This window comes from Pithys albifrons, chromosome Z, assembly GCF_047495875.1.
Source record: "Pithys albifrons albifrons isolate INPA30051 chromosome Z, PitAlb_v1, whole genome shotgun sequence".
NCBI classification, from domain to species: domain Eukaryota; kingdom Metazoa; phylum Chordata; class Aves; order Passeriformes; family Thamnophilidae; genus Pithys; species Pithys albifrons.
The window spans coordinates 12,983,904-13,004,145 of NC_092497.1; the positions used below are offsets into that span (position 1 = coordinate 12,983,904).

The 20,242-nt window shown below is 36.4% G+C and overlaps 1 protein-coding gene across 3 annotated transcripts in view; it reads left to right on the plus strand.

The window, feature by feature from the left end:
* The window catches only part of NIPBL (NIPBL cohesin loading factor), a 140,891-nt gene that overhangs the window by 108,294 nt on the left and 12,355 nt on the right, over positions 1–20,242 (plus strand). For all 3 annotated transcript variants that reach the window (XM_071581344.1, XM_071581345.1, XM_071581346.1), the window contains 20 exons: positions 230–461; positions 1,134–1,285; positions 2,070–2,150; positions 3,192–3,292; positions 4,410–4,548; positions 4,774–4,856; positions 5,790–5,922; positions 6,755–6,898; positions 9,958–10,047; positions 10,293–10,507; positions 10,603–10,705; positions 11,561–11,659; positions 11,757–11,903; positions 12,972–13,106; positions 14,545–14,643; positions 16,149–16,202; positions 17,352–17,460; positions 18,042–18,178; positions 19,639–19,779; positions 20,083–20,176. In XM_071581344.1, the coding sequence (XP_071437445.1) occupies positions 230–461; positions 1,134–1,285; positions 2,070–2,150; positions 3,192–3,292; positions 4,410–4,548; positions 4,774–4,856; positions 5,790–5,922; positions 6,755–6,898; positions 9,958–10,047; positions 10,293–10,507; positions 10,603–10,705; positions 11,561–11,659; positions 11,757–11,903; positions 12,972–13,106; positions 14,545–14,643; positions 16,149–16,202; positions 17,352–17,460; positions 18,042–18,178; positions 19,639–19,779; positions 20,083–20,176 (2,488 nt within the window). The remainder of the gene's footprint in view (positions 1–229; positions 462–1,133; positions 1,286–2,069; positions 2,151–3,191; positions 3,293–4,409; positions 4,549–4,773; positions 4,857–5,789; positions 5,923–6,754; positions 6,899–9,957; positions 10,048–10,292; positions 10,508–10,602; positions 10,706–11,560; positions 11,660–11,756; positions 11,904–12,971; positions 13,107–14,544; positions 14,644–16,148; positions 16,203–17,351; positions 17,461–18,041; positions 18,179–19,638; positions 19,780–20,082; positions 20,177–20,242) is intronic.

A 20,242-nucleotide genomic window follows, 5' to 3' on the forward strand; every position in this document is an offset into this window, starting at 1 on the left:
GAAGAACACAGTGAGACTTTGAACACCTGACCTGTACCTTATGGAGATGTTCTAACATGTTACTAGTAAAACAAACATTACTTGATTTTAAAACAAACTGGTTTTGTATAAAAAAAGAAATACAATTTTTTATATGTAAGTGTGTGTTAAGTTGTTGTTTTCTTTTACTTGGTAAGAGTAAAAATTTGATTTCTTGTTCACACTGTCCTGTGTTTCTGTACTGTTGCAGAATAATGACACTGAAGATGAGGAGAGATTGTGGAGAGATCTTATTATGGAAAGAGTGACAAAATCTGCCGACGCTTGTCTTACTGCTATCAATATTATGACATCACCAAATATGCCTAAAGCTGTATACATTGAGGATGTAATAGAAAGAGTTATTCAGTACACAAAATTTCATTTGCAGAACACTCTCTATCCTCAGTATGATCCTGTGTATAGAGTGGATCCTCATGGTGGTTAGTATACTAACAAATCTCTCCGTGTTAAAAACTATCAAAACTTAATCTACTCTATGATGATGTAAAATGATACGACTTTCTGGAATCCGACTATAACGTTTATACTGATGGTTCTTCTGTACCACATACAGCACCCTGAGTTAGTGCATTGTGTGACATGAATGATGAAATGTAGGATAAAATAGCAATGCAGAGTCCCATCTGAAGAACTTAGTCATATAACAGCTTGGTTTAGTGCAATAATGTCAATATAACCAAAGTATTTAGACTAAAGCATGCAGAAGTTTGAAGTTCAGCTTTTGTGTATAGTTATTATGTGTAGGAATAAGTTGTTTCATAGTCATAGTCTCCATGTATATAATGATTTATTTCAAGGAAAACTATTTAGCTTCTAGCCTTCTGTTGCCATATTCATACCTATAGATGCATTGTGTCCAATTTCAAGAACCTTTCCAAAAATCTTGGATCCAGAACTTAGAGTAATTATGGAAATTAAAATCATGTGAAATTCTTGCCTTCCAGCTTGTGCTACTAAGCAGTTTTTCTAAATTGCTTATACGAAGTGTAGTCATGCACTTGTTTTGGGGATGCTTTTTGAGGACAATCATCTTTCTAGTATTTGTTGTTTGAAACACTGAAAAAATAAATGAATTTTTTTTTATTTTCTAGGTGGTGTTTTAAGTTCAAAAGCAAAACGTGCCAAGTGTTCCACCCACAAGCAAAGAGTTATAGTGATGTTGTATAACAAAGTTTGTGACATTGTCAGCAGCTTGTCAGAGTTGCTAGAGATACAGCTTCTTACTGATACAACTATTCTTCAGGTAGGTTTTGTCAGAGGAGTTCCCATCCAAGAATGTTAACTTTGTTTTCCTAAAGTAAAGTAGAATTGTCTCAGGGACATGAAGTTTGAAATCAGTATGAGCTTTTCAGTTCCTTACATCAGAGTGACTAGTTTGTTTTGTAGTAGGTAATCTGCTGAGGAGCATTTAAATGATGAAATCTGGAATGATTTCTCTTAAGGGAAGTTTAACCTGATTGTATTTGAGGAGAGAGTCATGGAATCATTTACCTTGGAAAAGACCCTTAAGAGCATGAGGTCTAACCTCAAACCTTACCAAGTGCACCACTAAACCATGTCCCTAAACATCACATCTACACATCTTTCAAATATGCCTGGTGGTATTGGCTCAACCGCTCCCCTGGGACCCTCTTCCCATCCTTGACAGCCCTTTCTGTGAAGAATTTTGTCCAAACAGCCACTCTAATACTTCCCTGTTGCAACTTGAGGCCGTTTCCTCTTGTCCTGTCCCTTGTTACCTGGGAGAAGAGGCCGACCCCCACCTGGCTACAGCCTCCTGTCTGGTGAATGCAGAGAGCAAGAAGGTCTCCCTCGAGCTTCCTTCACTCCAGGCTGAACAGCCCTAGCTCCCTCAGCTACTCCTCCCAAGACTTGTGCCCTAATGTGACTTAGTAACTTTATTTGCAAATAATATGAAGTCACTCATCTTGTTGAATTCTTGCCCTGCTGAATAAATAAGCTGCTTGTGAAACTGCAAAAATACCAGTTCAGTAGCAATACTTACAATAACTTCTTTCCATTGATAGGTATCGTCTATGGGGATCACACCTTTCTTTGTAGAAAATGTCAGTGAACTTCAGTTATGTGCCATCAAATTAGTGACTGCAGTAAGTATTTTTTAATTAACACATTCATATTCCTGCACTTCGGAGAGTTATTAGGTCATTTACATAGTCTGTGTTTTCTCTCCAGAAGAGAACTGAAATGTAGAATTAATTTTATCCTTGCATGTTTTTACAGTTTGATGTCATAGAAACAGTATTGTATCTTATTTGCAGAATACTCTATAGGAAGAAATATCCTACTTAAGCAAGAAGCTTCTTAAATTTTTTTGTTAATTAAAGTGCAAATACAAACCTCTTCACCTTACCTGTCCTTTTATCTCACGGAATCTTAGCTGTGTGGTTTTCCTTATTTCCTATATTAAGATTTTAATTTATGCAGTAGAATAAGATATATAACTAGTGTGGTATTTCTATATAATAGAATATATTCTTTACCTCAGAATAGTTGGCTATGAAAAAATTCACAGGACAGGTAAAATATTATTTCAGGAAAAATGCAGTGAAACACAGATGTACTTGTTCAAGTGGGAACTTTCCCTCTTTCTGGGGATTATATATTCCAGTATTCTGCCCAAACAAAAGGGGGGGAAACTCAACAGTCCTGACCCTGTAAATTGAAAGAACATGTCATGTCAGGCAAACATTGAAGCTGAGGATACTGAAGTAAAACTGTTTTATTAAATGTGCTCTATAAGCTACGTTTATTCATGTATTTGTTACCACAGTTTTTTCTGTACTGAGAGAAATACTAAGTCAGAAAGTTCTGCATTATACTGTTTGTGTATCATACCATCAAGGGAAATTTTTAAAAAAGGTGTTTTTAAGACCAATTATGCGTGTGTTACTTGAAAATCTTTTAAAAAATCTCTATTTGAAAAAGTTTTGATGTATTTTATAAGTAAATAAAGAATGGAATAATTGAATATGGAGAAAACAGTGCATTAAAATAAAGTATGCATGAACTATAGTTTTTTTGTCATGTAGAATGTATGTTTCTACATACAATTTTTAACAATATATTTAACAATTGATATTTTATGCATCAATGAATAACTTTTTTGTAATCCCATAACTACTATATAGGTGTTCTCCCGGTATGAAAAACACAGACAGCTAATACTAGAAGAAATTTTCACTTCCCTTGCAAGACTACCAACTAGCAAGAGGAGTTTGAGAAACTTCAGGTAATTTCTGACATAAATTAATAACTTGTAGACAGTAGCACTTACAGTTTGTAGATGTAGAATTTTAGGCTTTAGTAATAACTGCGTTAAAAATCTGTGTCTCCACAAGCTGCACCTTTTGCAGGTTGACATTTCTAAACAAGAATTATGTGACATGTCTTGTAATAATCACTGGTTTTTATGCTATCATATTAGTGCCTACTTACCAAAACAATTGCAATGTTATTTTTTGTACTATGAATGTGAGTAGAGTGCAGTTTTACTGCTCATTCAGACTTTTTTTCTGTTGGACAATTTTTTGGTTCTGTTTGTATCAAATGACACAGTTCCTTCATTTTTAAAGCTTAATAGGACAATGCTGGCTTAATTTCTTAGAAGACACACTCAGACCAGTCTTTGCAGGAAGGGAATCGGACTCACATTCACATCATGGATATGTTGGGATTATCACCTTTTCACATTGCTCAGGGTAGCAACAGGTGGTGTTAAGGTATGCATGGGCAGTAAACATCATACTGCTTCTTAGGTTATATCATGGCAGAAACATAGAGTGCATTCATAGTCTTCTTACCAACTTCAGACACACTTAGACACTGGATTTCTGAGGTTTATAATCTGCTGTGCTACTGCAGGTTACTGTAGGTGTAACTCCTGTACAGTCAGTCCAGGTCATGGCCATGTTTAAAAGCCCTGCATATTTCACATACATTAAGGACTATAGAAATAATAAATCATTATGGCAATGGTTTGGTGTATTCTTTGTGTTGTTTTGAAAGAGGGCATGGCATCATACATAAAAAGCTTATTATTAAGTGTTTTAGCATGTAGGTGTTTGATTTATTAGACATTGCTGTAGCATTTTCAGATGATGCAGCTCCCAGATTCTCTGGTAGCCTCTGTGTGCTGTTTCACATACACCTCTTCTGCCCAAGAGCAATTTCGTAGAGCAGATGATACACTGCCTAAGAAACAAGCAAATAAGTAGATAAATATCTGAAACACAGATTTCTAGCTGTGGTAGTCATTTTCAAGAGGTACTATTTAAGACCAAAAATTTGTGTTGTGTTCTGTCCTTTTTGTTTACTTTTATTTTTATGCTGTCTTTTCGTATTAACAGGTTAAACAGCAGTGACACTGATGGAGAGCCTATGTATATTCAGATGGTAACAGCACTAGTCCTGCAACTTATTCAGTGTGTGGTGCACTTACCCACAGCAGAAAAAGATTCTAATTCAGAGGAGGAATCAAACAAGAAAGTAAGATATTTTTAGAAAGGCATTTTAAAAAGCCTGTTTTTTTTTCTGTGTGTGTGTGTGTGTGTGTGTGTGTGCAGAAATGACTTATGTGTGTAGGTATAACATGTTTTAATACAGTGCGGTAGTTTTATGACTGCAGTAATTTTTTGATGCATGAGAAATGCTGATCTGGAAATCATAGTTCTCTGTATGCTAAAATAGACAAATGCGTCTTGTTGTTTTTAGGTGGATCAAGATGTGGTTATTACCAACTCTTACGAGACAGCCATGAGAACAGCACAAAACTTCCTCTCTATTTTCCTTAAGAAGTGAGTACTGTTGCACTCTTTAGCATGTTGATGAAACCACTTCCAAGTGCTGTCACACTTCAAGACAAACCTGACCACTGCACAGTGATAAATGCCTGCTCATAAAGTTATTTATAGCAGTACACTTTATAGATGCTTAAGAGTTTCCTGTCTAGACAAAAATGTTTATGGAACAGAAATTCTACAGTGTTCTTTATACATTCAAGAATCTGATCTATATTTCATGTAGGATTCCTTTATTAGGGGTCTATTAATTACCTGGAGCCTGAAAAGAAGGTTGAGTAAATATATGTATATATGAATCCTGAAACCACATTGATTCAGTCATCAGATATAAAAAATCGTAAAAATCACTTAAATTTAGCTGAAGTTAGCGATGTGAATAGCAAAAAAGGGGAAAAAACATACCTGTATAACCAAAGGATTTCAAAGAATAAGTCTTTAGAATTTTATTGTATTAATTTGTACACTTAAAGCCAAAAAGATATTTAATAAGCCATCTAGCAATCTCTGCAGAATCCTCATGTCATTAAATTTAGAAATGCCACGTAAAAGTAAAAAATTATCAGGTATGTTAATTTTTGGGTTGGTTTTGTTTGGGTTTTTTTTACATTCTGATTGCACTTGGCCTTGTTGCACCTCATACCATTGGGCTGGCCCATCTATGCAACCTGTCCAGGTCCCTCTGCAAAGCCCTCCTGCCCTCCAGCAGGTTGACATTCCCCACCTTGCAGTGCAGCTTGGAGTGATAATGCTTCAAGCTATTTCTCTCTAAATGAGTAAAACAAATTTTCTGCTAGTATTTCAGGTTTGGTTTTTCAGAATTGCATAAAACTGTTTTTCTGATTAACACAAGATTGCTTCTGTTTCCATGAGAAGAAAACCTTATATGGCTCTTCAATGTGGTTTCAAAATGCATTTTATTTTCAACAGGTGTGGCAGCAAACAAGGGGAAGAAGATTACAGGCCACTGTTTGAGAACTTCATTCAAGATCTTCTTTCAACAGTCAATAAACCAGAATGGCCAGCTGCAGAGTTGCTGCTTAGCTTATTAGGAAGGCTATTGGTAAGAACTTCTTGTTTTAACTATATAATTTATTTCAGATTACAGTGATGCATTGTTGACACACCATATAGCATATAAGGATTTTCTTGCATGCATTACTACTGTGTAATACATAAACAATAAAATTTTGGTCAGGGGACCATTCATATGGAACTTCTTAAAATTATAGATGTAAGTTTCTCATGGAACTTCAGTTCCACTGCTCCTTTATGTTTTCAACACAAAAAGTGCCATTGCATAACATCTAATAAGTGCACATATTTATTTAGAGTGAAGTCAGACTAAGCTGCTGTAATTATTCATATTAAGTATTTTCTCTGGACTGTTCCTTCAGCGTGGAACCAGAAAACAACTAAGTAGTTCTGTTTTTCATGGTTACATCTTTTGCTTATGTTGTTTTACAGAATGGAAATGTTGCTCTTCAGTATTACAGTGTAATTAACTCAGTAATTTGAGCTGTTTCTTGCAAAAATATTTTATGGTCTTGGTCCTAGCAAAATACACCTTTATATTTGTGTGAAAAATGAAGAAGTATCATTATGGAGCTTAAGAGCTCTGCTATTGAAGATGGTCTGCTGGACTAGTTATCCAGTTTGTTTAGTGACAATATGTATTTAAAAAGACACTAACACGCACATTTGGAGATTGAGAGCCAATAAAGAAGCATTATTGTAATATAAATAGCGTATCCATGATGTAATAATAAATTACATGATCTTGTGCAACATGGAAGATAGGTGAAAATTTTAATAAGGTAAAGCAATCTCCTGTGAAAAGAATCTTAGTTGCATAAAAAATATTTGTTTTTAACAGTTTATTCTGCTTTTCTTAGGTTCACCAATTTAGTAACAAATCTACAGAAATGGCATTACGAGTTGCATCACTTGACTATCTTGGAACTGTAGCTGCAAGACTAAGGAAGGATGCAGTCACTAGCAAAATGGATCAAGGATCTATAGCCAGAATCGTAAAACAGGTGTGTGAGACATCCCATGCCAGCTGGATTGAGATCTACTCATTCAAATACATGAAAATTACAAAGATATTTGAAAAATTGACATTATGGAGAATGAGTCTTCATTTACTGTTCAGGTTTCTGCAACAAGTATACTCTGTCTATACATAACACATTTGTGAGCTCGTGTCTTCCTTGACCATCTGTGTAGTGATCTATGAATGGTTAGTGCAGTGGGTAAGCCCTGGTGATCTGTGAATGGTTAGTGCAGTGGGTAAGCCATGGTGATCTATGAATGGTTAGTGCAGTGGGTAAGCCCTGGTGATGTATGAATAGTTAGTGCAGTGGGTAAGCCCTGGTGATCTGTGAATGGTTAGTGCAGTGGGTAAGCCCTGGTGATCTGTGAATGGTCAGTGCAGTGGGTAAGCCCTGGTGATCTGTGAATGGTCAGTGCAGTGGGTAAGCCCTGGTGATCTGTGAATGGTCAGTGCAGTGGGTAAGCCCTGGTGATCTGTGAATGGTCAGTGCAGTGGGTAAGCCCTGGTGATCTGTGAACGGTTAGTGCAGTGGGTAAGCCATGGTGATCTATGAATGGTTAGTGCAGTGGGTAAGCCCTGGTGATCTGTGAATGGTTAGTGCAGTGGGTAAGCCATGGTGATGTATGAATAGTTAGTGCAGTGGGTAAGCCCTGGTGATCTGTGAATGGTTAGTGCAGTGGGTAAGCCATGGTGATGTATGAATAGTTAGTGCAGTGGGTAAGCCCTGGTGATCTGTGAATGGTTAGTGCAGTGGGTAAGCCATGGTGATGTATGAATAGTTAGTGCAGTGGGTAAGCCCTGGTGATCTGTGAATGGTTAGTGCAGTGGGTAAGCCATTTTTCTTGTGGCAGTAGAGAGGAAATAATGGAGCAATGGTTGGTTTCTCTCTTAGGAGGCCTTAAAAATACATATGTACCTGCATTTGCAATGACAAAGGGGTAACTGAGCCCCTGACACTCAAATGCAGGCTTTAGAGAGTTAACTGTTAGGCTTGTAAGGTTAGTTCTATGGGATTCAGTTCATGTTGTTGTTTATGGTGGGTTTGGGGTTTTGTTACTGAACTCGCATGTGTCTTTCACTAGAGGGTGCACATTTGCATTTCTGCTCAAAATGTGCAGAGGTGGGAACAGGTATTAAAGTAGTGTATGCATTTGGACTCTATACAGTACATAATATGCTAAGAAAATCTTACGTTCTATGTATCCTTTTAAAAATGGGGACTTGCATTTTTCTTATGGACATCGTTCATTTCTTTCTCTACTACTGACTGTTCTCAGCATTCCCCCTTCAATTACCTGAAAAGATTACAGATGTATTACCTGTACTTTATAATGATCATTAGATTTATTTTTCTGCACTTTACAGGCATTCAGTTAAAGAATAAAAGTCATCTACTCCTTTATGAGGCTGATACTTCCCATAACTTTTGTCAGTGAGAATGTTCTGCCAAATCTTTATTTCCATGGCTTAATCTAATTTATACTTCTGTTTGCTAAGGGTTTATAATTCTCCACTGTTTACAGCAATTCTGACAATTTTACATTACAGTTAAGGAGGAAATACTTCAGAAAAATCCTTTTCTCTTTCCTTATCTTCAGAAATTACCCTGTTACTGAAAGATATTGTAAAGAGATATACCTGAGCAGTGACCTGAATTTTTTTATTTGGTTTGGGGTTTTTTACAGAAACAGATGGTTGCTAGGCATTGGCATCTGCAGAAAATAACATTGCTGTGGGCACTGAGCTGCTGAAAATATTTTTTTCAGTTACTCAGGAAACAATGGCAGACAATACTTGTGGAAGGTGTGCACTACACAGTACTATCAGTCAGGGTAGAGTGTTATGTTGTTTATAAATTATGTTTAACTGAGGGACATGACAACTGAGTTTTCACTTTTCTGTTCAAATGGCAAGAAAATAAGAACCATTGGTAGCTGTTGTCATCAGAAACTTAATAGTTCAGAAATGAACTTACACCTCCACAGATTTTTCTTTCCTGCTAAATTGAATACTTAGACTCTGTTGGATGTTTTCTTCTATGCTCTGGTATCATTACCAAGGTATTCCTCAATGACTGATAAATGCAGGTAGCACTTTCTACTATGGTTTGGGCTCATTATTCACAGAATTACTTTTAGGGGGAAATCTATTCTGTTTTGACATTTTTAAGCGCTAGATTTTTTTTTCAGAAACATGTCATAGATTGTCAAGTTCATTTGAACACTTGTACATGTTTTTCTTTAGTTAATCTCTTGATACACTGTTGTTCTGGCCTTGTTAACTGTACCCTTCTTCACTCATTGGTTGTCTCAAACTATATTATATACTGTGCATGTCAAGATTCTCAGTTGGTGCTGATAATACAGAAGTTAAGGTCGTTACAAGTTACAAATTTCATTGCTGAAGAAATTTTTTTTTTGTAGCTGAAGAATTTTAAGCAGAAATTGTTTTTCTGCTTTGTTGGTGCTTATTGAATATGACTTGTTATAGGCTTAGGCAGTTAAGCATCAAGCAACCCTTGCATTCAGCCAGTTATCTACAGAGTTTCAAACTGGTTGAAGGCTAGAATTTCTACTTAGAATTTGCACGTATGTTAGAGTGCCAAATATATATATGTATCTGTGAACCTGTGTTAGTATTATAGGCATTGTAGACATGCTTTGAACTTTCAAACACATTTTTTGAGGGAAAAAACAATACCTTTCTGTGCTGTAAGAACTGTAAGGAACTATGTGTTTGAGTGTAATATTGAGGAAATAAAGGTGGTTTAGGGGTTTGGCCCTTCTTTTTATCTCTGACAGGGTCCTCACACAAGGTCATAGAACAGAAATGAATCAAATCAGTCAGTCTGTTTTAGAACCAGTCTTAGCCTGGTCTTAATATTTTTTAGGCTTTATAACTCAGTGGTTGTAAAACTATTAATGTTCTGCAATTACAAAACAATTGGGTTCAGTGCGCTTTATATATGGACATACTGATTTTCAGGTGGTAATTACAAGTGTGCAGTACTCTGGTTTATAACTATCTTTCTACTTATAACAGGTTTCAGGAGGAGAAGATGAAATTCAACAACTACAAAAGGCTTTGCTAGATTATCTGGATGAGAACACTGAAATTGATGCATCACTAGTGGTAAATTTCAGCTCTCTGTTGTCAGGCATATATAAAATTAATTTCAGTAATGTACTGAATAAAATTCTTTTTGATTATATGTATTAGTGCTTCAATTAAATTGTCACCCTAGCATATACTATTGATTTTGTTTTCCAAAATAATGTAGATGGATTGGATTCCCTTAATCTCATTGTAAGTCTGTTAACTTTCTTTTTCTCAATCTGTTTGTTTTGTTTTCCATGCATCCTGCTGTATTTCTACAGTTTTCTCGCAAGTTTTATATAGCTCAGTGGTTCCGTGATACCACTATGGAGACAGAAAAAGCAATTAAATCTCAGAAGGATGAGGATTCATCTGAAGGAACTCACCATGCAAAAGATGTTGAAACCACAGGACAAATCATGCACAGAGCAGAAAGTCGCAAAAAGTTTCTTCGCAGCATCATTAAAACTGCTCCATCTCAGTTCAGTACATTAAAGTATGTTTCAGTACCACTTGTTTATTAGCCATGCATTTGATGTTTTAAATGGTTTGTATAAACATGTCCTAACTAAGACATGGAATTTGTTGCAGGATGAATTCTGATACTGTGGACTATGAAGATGCATGTTTGATTGTTCGCTACTTGGCCTCTATGAGGCCGTTTGCCCAGAGCTTCGATATTTATTTGACACAGGTAAACTATGCTGGAACTCTTAGTACAGTAAAACACAGTTGTTTCTGATTCCAAACACTTTTGCAGTGATGTGCCTTATCTGTTCATTGTTGAGCAGAGATACTTAAAAGGCCATGATAACACCACGTGCTTTCATATTCGGTATTAATGTCATAAGTGATGGGGTTACTTTTTCTTACCTGTATTTTGTATGTCTTACTGTGCACACATTATATTCCCATGTATGTGCATGGCAGAATGATTTCAAAGTGTTGAAATAGTTTTCACAGCTTTTGTAAGATATGTGCTCATTTGATAAGATTAACTCATGACATTGAGCTTATTTTCTCATACAAGCCAGATTGGCCAGTTAGTTGCTTGCATTGCATATTGCTGTCACTTTGGAACTTGGCTGCTGTTTGATGAGTGTCATTTATTTGCTTTTTCTGAGAGAAGATCATTAATACATTGGCACTGTGACATGTTTGAGCTCCAGTACTGGTTTAGTTATAGACTGATCTGCATACAGAGCCACTCTTAAAATTATAGTGCCCGTACCGAGCTCTCCTGTTGAAAGAACCATGGTGAAAGCCGCAAATGACAAAAGTAGAACTTAAGAAACTTATGACCCATCTTAGAGAAGTAGAAAATTCTGGTAAATATCCATGTTTAATTTTCAGTACCATGAAGCATCACCTGCATGCACCTCTTCACTGTCTGAGAAGATAAATTCAGGTTTTAGTTATTACTATTTATTACATAGCTATTATTATTTTAGTTATATTGTTTGTACTTTATTCTGGCGCGTTTTTGTTGTTAAACAATGCTTGCTCCCTCCCCAAAACATGTGAATCCTTGTTTCTGTTCTCCTCCCAGATTCTGCGTGTACTTGGTGAGAATGCAATTGCTGTCCGAACAAAAGCCATGAAGTGTTTGTCTGAGGTGGTTGCTGTAGACCCCAGCATCCTAGCCAGGGTAATGCAGGAAACATCCATCACGTACACGTGTTCTTCTGCCACAGAATAAGTCTTCATTTCTGATTCTGAGTGTTTGTTTCCTTTGTGCCTTTCAGCTGGACATGCAGCGAGGGGTTCACGGGCGGCTGATGGATAACTCCACCAGTGTACGGGAAGCGGCTGTGGAGCTGCTGGGCCGGTTTGTGCTCTGCCGCCCTCAGCTGGCTGAGCAGTATTATGACATGCTGATCGAGAGAATACTGGTACGTTGGCTTGTGGTACTTGGGGTAAAATAAGTGTCCTTGGAAAGCTTGATTTTAACTGAGCTTATATGTTTAATGAATTGGAATGATGTTGTTATATCTTATTATTTAAATAATGAGCATCATACATTCAAAACAACCTTGTAAATTGCATCACTTGTGTCCAGGGAGGCTGTGTTAAATGGAAAGATGAACATACACAGAGTTGTACTGCATCAGAACCAGGGTTACATCCCTTTTGATTCCATTATTAAGGCTCAAATTAGGTGAAGTGAGAAATTTTGCTACATATTTGAAGTCTGAAATATGGGTCATTGAGGGACACTTGTCTATGCTATTTTTAGAGTTTTGAAAGACTTATTAGAGTTTTTGTGCCAAAAAGCGGAGTTTTTCCTGGGTGTTGAGATAAAACACAATGTTCATTTAACTGCAGGACAATGCTAGCTTTTGGTGTCCATGTCAGGTTTTCAGTCAAATACTTCTATTTGCTACAGTTACATGACAAAATAAGTTTATGAAGGGTGTTAGAGATAAGTGAGTCATGTGCATGCAATACTGCATAAGGCAGTTCAGCCTGATACTCAGATTCAACAGATTTTGAGTAAGGTGACATGAAGTGAAGCTCCTTCTCTACCTCCTTGGATGAAGTCTGGTAAAATGGAGAAGACTGCTCGCATGTATCGTACCCATAAGCTTTATCCACAGGCTTACAGTATTACCATCCAGATCTGTAAGGAGTCTTGTGTGTTCCAATGAAGTAGATAAAGCATCATTACATCTGGCTTGTAAGCTCCTGAATTAAGAATGGAATTATGCATTTGGAACATCATGAGCTCTTAGAGGGGAGGAATAAATGGAGGAAGTGTTTCAGCATTCTGGGAACTCAGCCAGAACCTTTAGAACAAGTTAAGATGAGCTTTTGTATAAATGCACTCCAGAATATTTTAGTTGCCTTTTCTAAATAAAGTTTTCAAGTCAGATTGGGTGATTTTCAAATATTAACTCCCATAATGCATAAATTAATGTTTCTGATTTGTTTTCAAGAGTGTAATTCTTTCCTCTTCACAGGATACTGGTATCAGTGTCAGAAAAAGAGTCATAAAGATACTTAGGGATATCTGCATTGAACAACCAACCTTTCCCAAAATTACAGAAATGTGCGTGAAAATGATTCGGAGAGTCAATGATGAAGAAGGCATTAAGGTAGAATGAAACATATCTTTCAGAATTTTAATTATTGTTATTTTAGTGTTTCTGTATTTTGACAAAAAAAATCTAAAAAGTACTGCATTGGTCCTTTGTAATATTTATTAATTTTATGAATTTTTGAAAGGAGATATTTTAGTTTCCTAAAGTTCTCTCTTTCTTCTTTCTTTTCTATCTGTTTTCATGAAGTTCTTGTTGACTATCAAAATCTTGTAAGAAGTTATTTTCCACATATTTTTTTATTTTTTGAAAGTATTTTCCCCGGTGCTTCCCTTTTCTAACAAGTAAAATTGGCATATAAAATTTATTTCTGCAAATAAAATACAATCTTAAGTCAAAATTAGCTACTTGACATGACTTCATGCCAAATTTGTAAGTTTAGCTTATTAAATTATATGAAGTATTAATAATAAATAAAAGTAATAAAATATTAGTCTGTGCTAATTTCATATTAATTCTCAATGTTCAATGAATCAGTCATTCCCCCTAAAATGTTACTTATGTGCTCATACTCTACTCATTGTGCTATGTATACACAGAAGGGAACAAGCCTAAGATAATGTGTTAAATCGTAAACCTCACAATGATTGTGTTTAATTTGGTAAAATAATTTTAAGATTGTTGGGTAATTTGGAACACACCTGTAATAATTTTCTATCGCACTTTCAGTAGAATTAAATATCTGCAACTTTAAAGCTGCAGCAGATATTTTTACCAGTCGAGATACGTTAATGCCAAGTGGCTTTCTGAGAAGACTTTTAGTCAAAAAGCAGATGAACATAAAGATCCCAGGTGCTGCTGGGAAGGGAGGATGACCTTGCTCTCTCCATCTTTCCCTTTATATTTCTAACAATGCCAGAAAAGTGAGGCATTATCTTCCATGCATTTTTTCAATTTTGAAGGAAGAGTAATTTTGAAATAATTTTGTTCCCTTTCATTCTCTTCTATTTTGTCCTTCATTCAGAAATGTTGGAGGGCAATATGCTGCCTATGTTTGGGTAGAGAGACTTGGCTCCTTGTCACTACCTTCACCTTCCTGCCTTGTTACAACTGTTTTGAAAACTAAAGGAATCTACCACTGCTGCTGCAGTTCTCCTGTAGAAATCACATTTCTTTATTCAATTGTCAGCTTCTCAGGGTGCTGTGTTTTCCTGAGGAATGCAAATTAATGCAGGAAGATGGTAACTCCATTTTCTGTAGCGTCAGTTGCCATTGATTCATTTTGCTGAAGTTTGCCCAGAGGTCAGTGTGACTCCTGTAACAGTAGATGTGGGTCTGTCTCAGAGACCTTTCCTACAACATTCTCACTTAGGCTGCATAATTCGTCATGAATGGCGTGGATCATCAGCAAATCTATTCTATGGATCTGTTAAAAGTAATACTTCTGTGACAATGTAAGTTTATTTATTTCTGCTAATATTTTCTTTTCCTTCAGAAATTAGTAAATGAGACATTCCAGAAGCTCTGGTTTACTCCAACTCCACACCATGACAAAGAAGCAATGACGAGGAAAATACTAAACATCACTGATGTGGTATGTTAAACAACTTTAAATTGTGTGCAAAATTCAGTTACGTTTTTGGTATCTTTGAAATTGAAATCTCTGTAATTTTTTGGATACAATAATGTAATTGTCAGATGGTTTTCTTTTCAAGTGCTGGCATGAAATGTATGCCAGAATTGTTCATCTGATTGAACACACTGTAGGGAACCTTAAATGCTCACTTAACCTGCTGACAATGATAATTGTGACCACACTATAGTCAGGATGTATGAAGTACTTGTTCAGTTAAAACACAAGCAATTTCTATTTAAATTCGTCAGGAGTTGCTACTAGCAGTGTATAGTTAAGCTTAACTAAGTTGTCCCTTGAAAGAAAATTTTCCTCAAACAGTTGATAACATCTTTGGAAAGGTTAATAAGCTGTTTCACTAAATACAGAGTCATGTTCTCAGTCAGGGTAAGCTCCTCTCTGCATTATTGTATCTTACTTTTTAGGAGCAGCAAATTGAATAGCATTTCTCCAAAATAACAAAATAAAAACACCTTAATTTGTAGTGAAGATAGGCTGTATGAAACTACGGTCCTGGAAAGGTGTTTTAAGATTATTACAAGGATGCAAGTATCAAATAGTAGTACTGGCTTCATTATTTACAATTATAGGTTTAAACTTCATTCTGTATTACAATATTTACGCAAAATTACAGTCTAGGGTGCAGCTTTCCAGTCTGAGAAGTCAGTCAGTTTGACTTTGCCTTAATTCTCAGTTCTCTTGCCAGTTCTACTTCGAAGCACCTGTGTGCTGTTTCTAATGTAAGATACCAGTGAAGGCTTGGTTTGGTTGTTTAAAACTACACACACAGACACACATATATGTGTGCCTGCATGTATATTGTATATGTGTGTGTGTGTATATATATATATGTATGTGTCCTTCTCACTGGTGGACAGAACCCAAGGGAATGGCCTCAGTTGTGTCAGGGGACGTTTAGGTTGGATATCAAGAAAAGGTTCCTTATAACCAGAGGGTGGTTGGGCACTGGAACCCCAGGGCAGTGCTCACAGCACCAAGGCTGACAGAGTTAGGAAGGGTTTGGACAATGCTCTCAGACACACGGTGTGACTCTTGGGGTGTCCTGTGCAGGGTTGGGAGCTGGGCTTGATGATCCTGGTGGGTCTCTTCCAGCTCCAGAGACTCTGATTCCATGATATACATGCACACCTGTTTTCGGTGTGTCAGGCTGGTAGTTGTGCTTAAATCTGTGTTCTACAAAACAAAAATTTGATTTGCATTAGAGGCAGCCATCTCCAGTAAAATGTGTAGGCCTTGTGTTGTATGAAATATAAATTCTGGAGTCACTTAAATGGTGAGGATTCTTTTTGAAATGCAGAGAACAGTTTCTGATCTCCATTGTTCTGAATGCACCGGAAAATATATCTATGCATGTTTACTGGTCTTTTGAGATCACATCTGTATTGAGGTAGTTTTTTCTCAGGTGCCTTTTTTACTAACCAGTTTATTCTCAAAAATACTTGCAGGTTGCAGCTTGCAGAGATACAGGGTATGATTGGTTTGAACAGCTTCTTCAAAATGTAAGTAATGAACTTTGAATGTATGGTATAATTGTTATAATTTTAACATTTCTTTTGGCACTAAAACACACAGAAATGGGACTTTTTAAAAGCAGTCTTTTACAGTAGAGAAATTCACTTTATACCCTTTAAACATCTGATCTTTTTTCTGTCTTCATTGATGCAGTTTTCTTTATCTCTGACATTAGTTTCTGTCTTTGCTTATGATTTCTTTTAAAACTACTTCACTGTGTGGTTTTGGGGGTGGTTTTGTTTGTTTTTAATTTCACTGTTTCTTCAATAATGAGTGACATAACACAGAGTCCACAGCTAAGATACTTAATTCTGAAATGAACAGTAGATGTCTTCTGAATGGTAGAGTACTTTCACGTCCAATGTATTTGCTACACGGTTTGTGGAAGCAATAAAACTTTATCATACAAGTTACTTCTGCATTATATTTCATTTAAATCTAATTCAGATATTTCTGAGAATTGAGCTTGCTTTGTTTATAAGTCTTAACCTGAGTTGTCATTCTCGACATCTTGTATGCACTGGTTCATTTTCAAACCAAAAAATCCTTTTGATTTTACCCTAGTCTGAAGCATCATGAGAGTAGGCAATCAAGTAAATCAGAGCCTCTTCATTAAGAGCCTCTTCACTGAAGGAAAGGCTGTAGCATGATCTCAATCCTTCTTAGATATTGGAAGGACCTTCTTAGACAGTACCCGAAGTCAAATGGAAGATGCCTAATTGAAATGTTGATAAAACCATGTCAGATCCTCATTTGATATTTTAGCTTAGTGTCAAAAACAACATTTGTTTTAAATTAGCTCTTTATGTCTGTAACCACTTTAAAAGCTTTCTAACTTCTGTTTATTTCTGCATTATTCCATTAAGCATACGGTCAGCTTTCATCCCAATACAAAAAGCAGTAGAACTTCTATGGATTTTTATTGCAGTTAATTTTTCTTTACTTATCTTTGATTTTGGTTTCATTTTTTACCTCCCATAATTTTTTCTTCAACATGCAAGTAAGCTTTATGGAGAATTAAATACTTCTGTAGTCTAAAATCCTTGTGTATCTGTAGTAGCTGTTATGAAACCAGCATGTATCCTGTGCAAATAAAAGCCTTCATACTAAACCATTTTCTGTTTCATCTGCTGCAGCTGTTGAAGTCAGAAGAGGATGCCTCATATAAACCTGTGAAGAAAGCCTGTACTCAGCTTGTTGACAATTTAGTTGAGCACATTCTTAAGTATGAAGAATCTTTAGCAGGTAATACAATTTAAAATTCAGCCTTTGGATTTTGTATGAGGCTGTAACCATTGTTGAAATCGCTGTTGGTAAAGGTTACTGTTACAGAGTTTCTATTACAAAGCTGATTGTAAGAAATTACTGCTCTAAAGGTCATTATGAACTTCTTAGCACTGTATAATAATAAAGCTGCCCTAATTCTCACTAGCTAGTCACAATAACAGAAATACTTTTAAAATAACTTCTTCAAACTTTCGGATCACTAAAACCAAAACAAATGTGGCAAGTTTTATTTGCATTAGTATGTTCTACAGTCATGGTAGGAATCATTGGCTGGGCTAGTCCTCTGTGTACAGTAAGGATTTTAAAAACAAGTGATGTCTTTGAAGCATCTTTGCTTCTTTTTTCCAAAGAATGTGGTCACATGCACATGTTGACACAGTATGTTCTCATCTCATCTCATCTCTAGTAAGAATATTCAGTTTTGATCTTGAAAGAGATGCAGTGAAAGAGATACTCAAACAGTGCTTAGGCCATATGTTTTTCATTGCTTAAAAGGCACTTGGACTTAATATTCTTTTTGTATTTTCTGATGTTTCCAGATTCTGACAACAAAGGTGTGAATTCTGGTCGCTTGGTTGCTTGCATAACCACTTTGTTCTTATTCAGTAAAATAAGGCCCCAGCTAATGGTCAAACACGCTATGACGATGCAGCCATACCTGACCACTAAATGTAGTGTAAGTAGAGAAAATCAGTCTTTCTTTTTCCCTAGATAATTGAGAATGAAAATGAACAGCTGTCCTGTATGCCTGATGCAGTTGAGGGTAGAAAAAGGAAATTGAAAATTGTGGGTTTATTTTGTGGGTATCATACCGTCAAAAGTTAAGAGGTCCTTTTGAAGATCTCTATAGCTTCTACCTCATTGTACGGCCAAATGAAACTGAAACGTGTGCTGCCTCTTTTTCAGTTTTTCTCCTGTTACAAAATAATTTCTTAAAATTGTTTTGGTTTATAGTTGCAGTCTTAGAAGTAGTTAATATTTAACATCTGAATCTTAAGACTAAGGATAAGGTTCCGTAAGGTAGGGTGATCTAATATACAGCAAATATATGAGGAGTAAAATGTCTTCATCCACCCTCTTCCAGACTTCATGTCTCACTTCTCCAGCTCTAGTGCTCCTGTGTTCCCCTGTAAGGCATTCTAGAGAGCTCTGATACTGAAACCCTCCCCAGCTCTGGCTGTGAAACGTTGCAGTGGTTTCTGCATTTCGATCTGGCACCCCTGCTCTGGTAGAAGGGCCAGGGCAGGATCACTCAGCCAAGGAGGAGCATTGGGTGCGTGACAGCAGTGCCTGTCATTAGGGCAGGCTTGAACAGTGACTACTGCCAGCCCAGACTGCAGCATAACCTGGCATTTTCTGGATGCAGCCCTGCAGTGTTCTCTGGGCACACTTGCAGCAGACTGTTAGAGCTGCATCTAAACAAATAGTGTAGGAAAAAGTTACCTTTTACTTACCTGATGCAGCTTGTTCAGGGGGTTGCACTGATTTTGTACAAGGTTGACACGAATCATAGGATTACACTGGCAGCTTGAATATGTCAAATAGCTTGACAGTAGAATCTGGGATTTATCCTATCCTCAGTGAGCTTGATTTTTCAAAAGACCATTTCTAGCAGGGTGTCACTTTAATAGATAACTATTTTCTGTAGATTCCGTACTTACAGTACATACGCAGTCACGATAATGCAAACTAGTAATAATTTTAATTGTAATTTCTACAGTTGCGCCCATTATTACTTTTCCTTTAAGCCACATTAAGTCATAGCACAACTTCATTTTGTTGCTGACAGGTGTTTCCAGACGTTGTGTGTTCCCTTGTGTGCATGTGTCAGGAAGAGTTCCTACATTCTTGTAGGACTCTAGAAAATTACCAGACCCAAAGGTTTTCAGGTCTGACACGCCTTTATAAGAGTTGTAATTCTGCTCATCCAGACTACTTTTCTCCCAGAACTTCTGTACTAAACACAACTAGATTTCATAATAGCATACAATTTAATAGCAGATGTAAATATATAAATACTGTTTTAGATGTTTACCAAATATCTTAAGTATTTGGGATTTTTAACTATCTGTGCTTATGAATAATGCGTAGCTTATGGCCAGAAATGTTAAACACTATAAATGCTGTTGTTTTCAGACGCAGAATGATTTCATGGTGATCTGCAATGTTGCAAAAATCTTAGAGCTTGTAGTGCCACTAATGGAGCACCCAAGTGAGACCTTTCTTGCCACTATTGAGGAAGACCTCATGAAACTCATCATCAAATATGGCATGACAGTAAGCTTTTAATTGCTGCTACTCCATTTCACATGGGTTTGGTTTAAAGACAGTCTGTCTTCCTTAAGAAGACAACTTTCAATCCTTAAAAAAATCAGTGTACTCAGTTTACTTGACTGTCTGTGTGGTGTTGCTGTGTTTCAGTGACTTTGAACACATTTACAGAGCAGTCCAGGAGACAGACATAACATTATATCTGTTAGATTGTTAGTTTTAGTTAGCACAGCTTTTGCTGCATAACTTCATAAAAATCTGAATTTTAACTTCTAAATATACAATTAGTTTGTTCTTCCTTGTTCCCAGGTTGTACAGCATTGTGTGAGCTGTCTGGGAGCTGTTGTGAACAAGGTCACCCAGAACTATAAGTTTGTGTGGGCCTGTTTTAATAGATACTATGGTAAGTAAAGTCAGAACAAGTAATTGTCAGTTTTCACTACAAGTTTTATCTGAGGGATACACCACA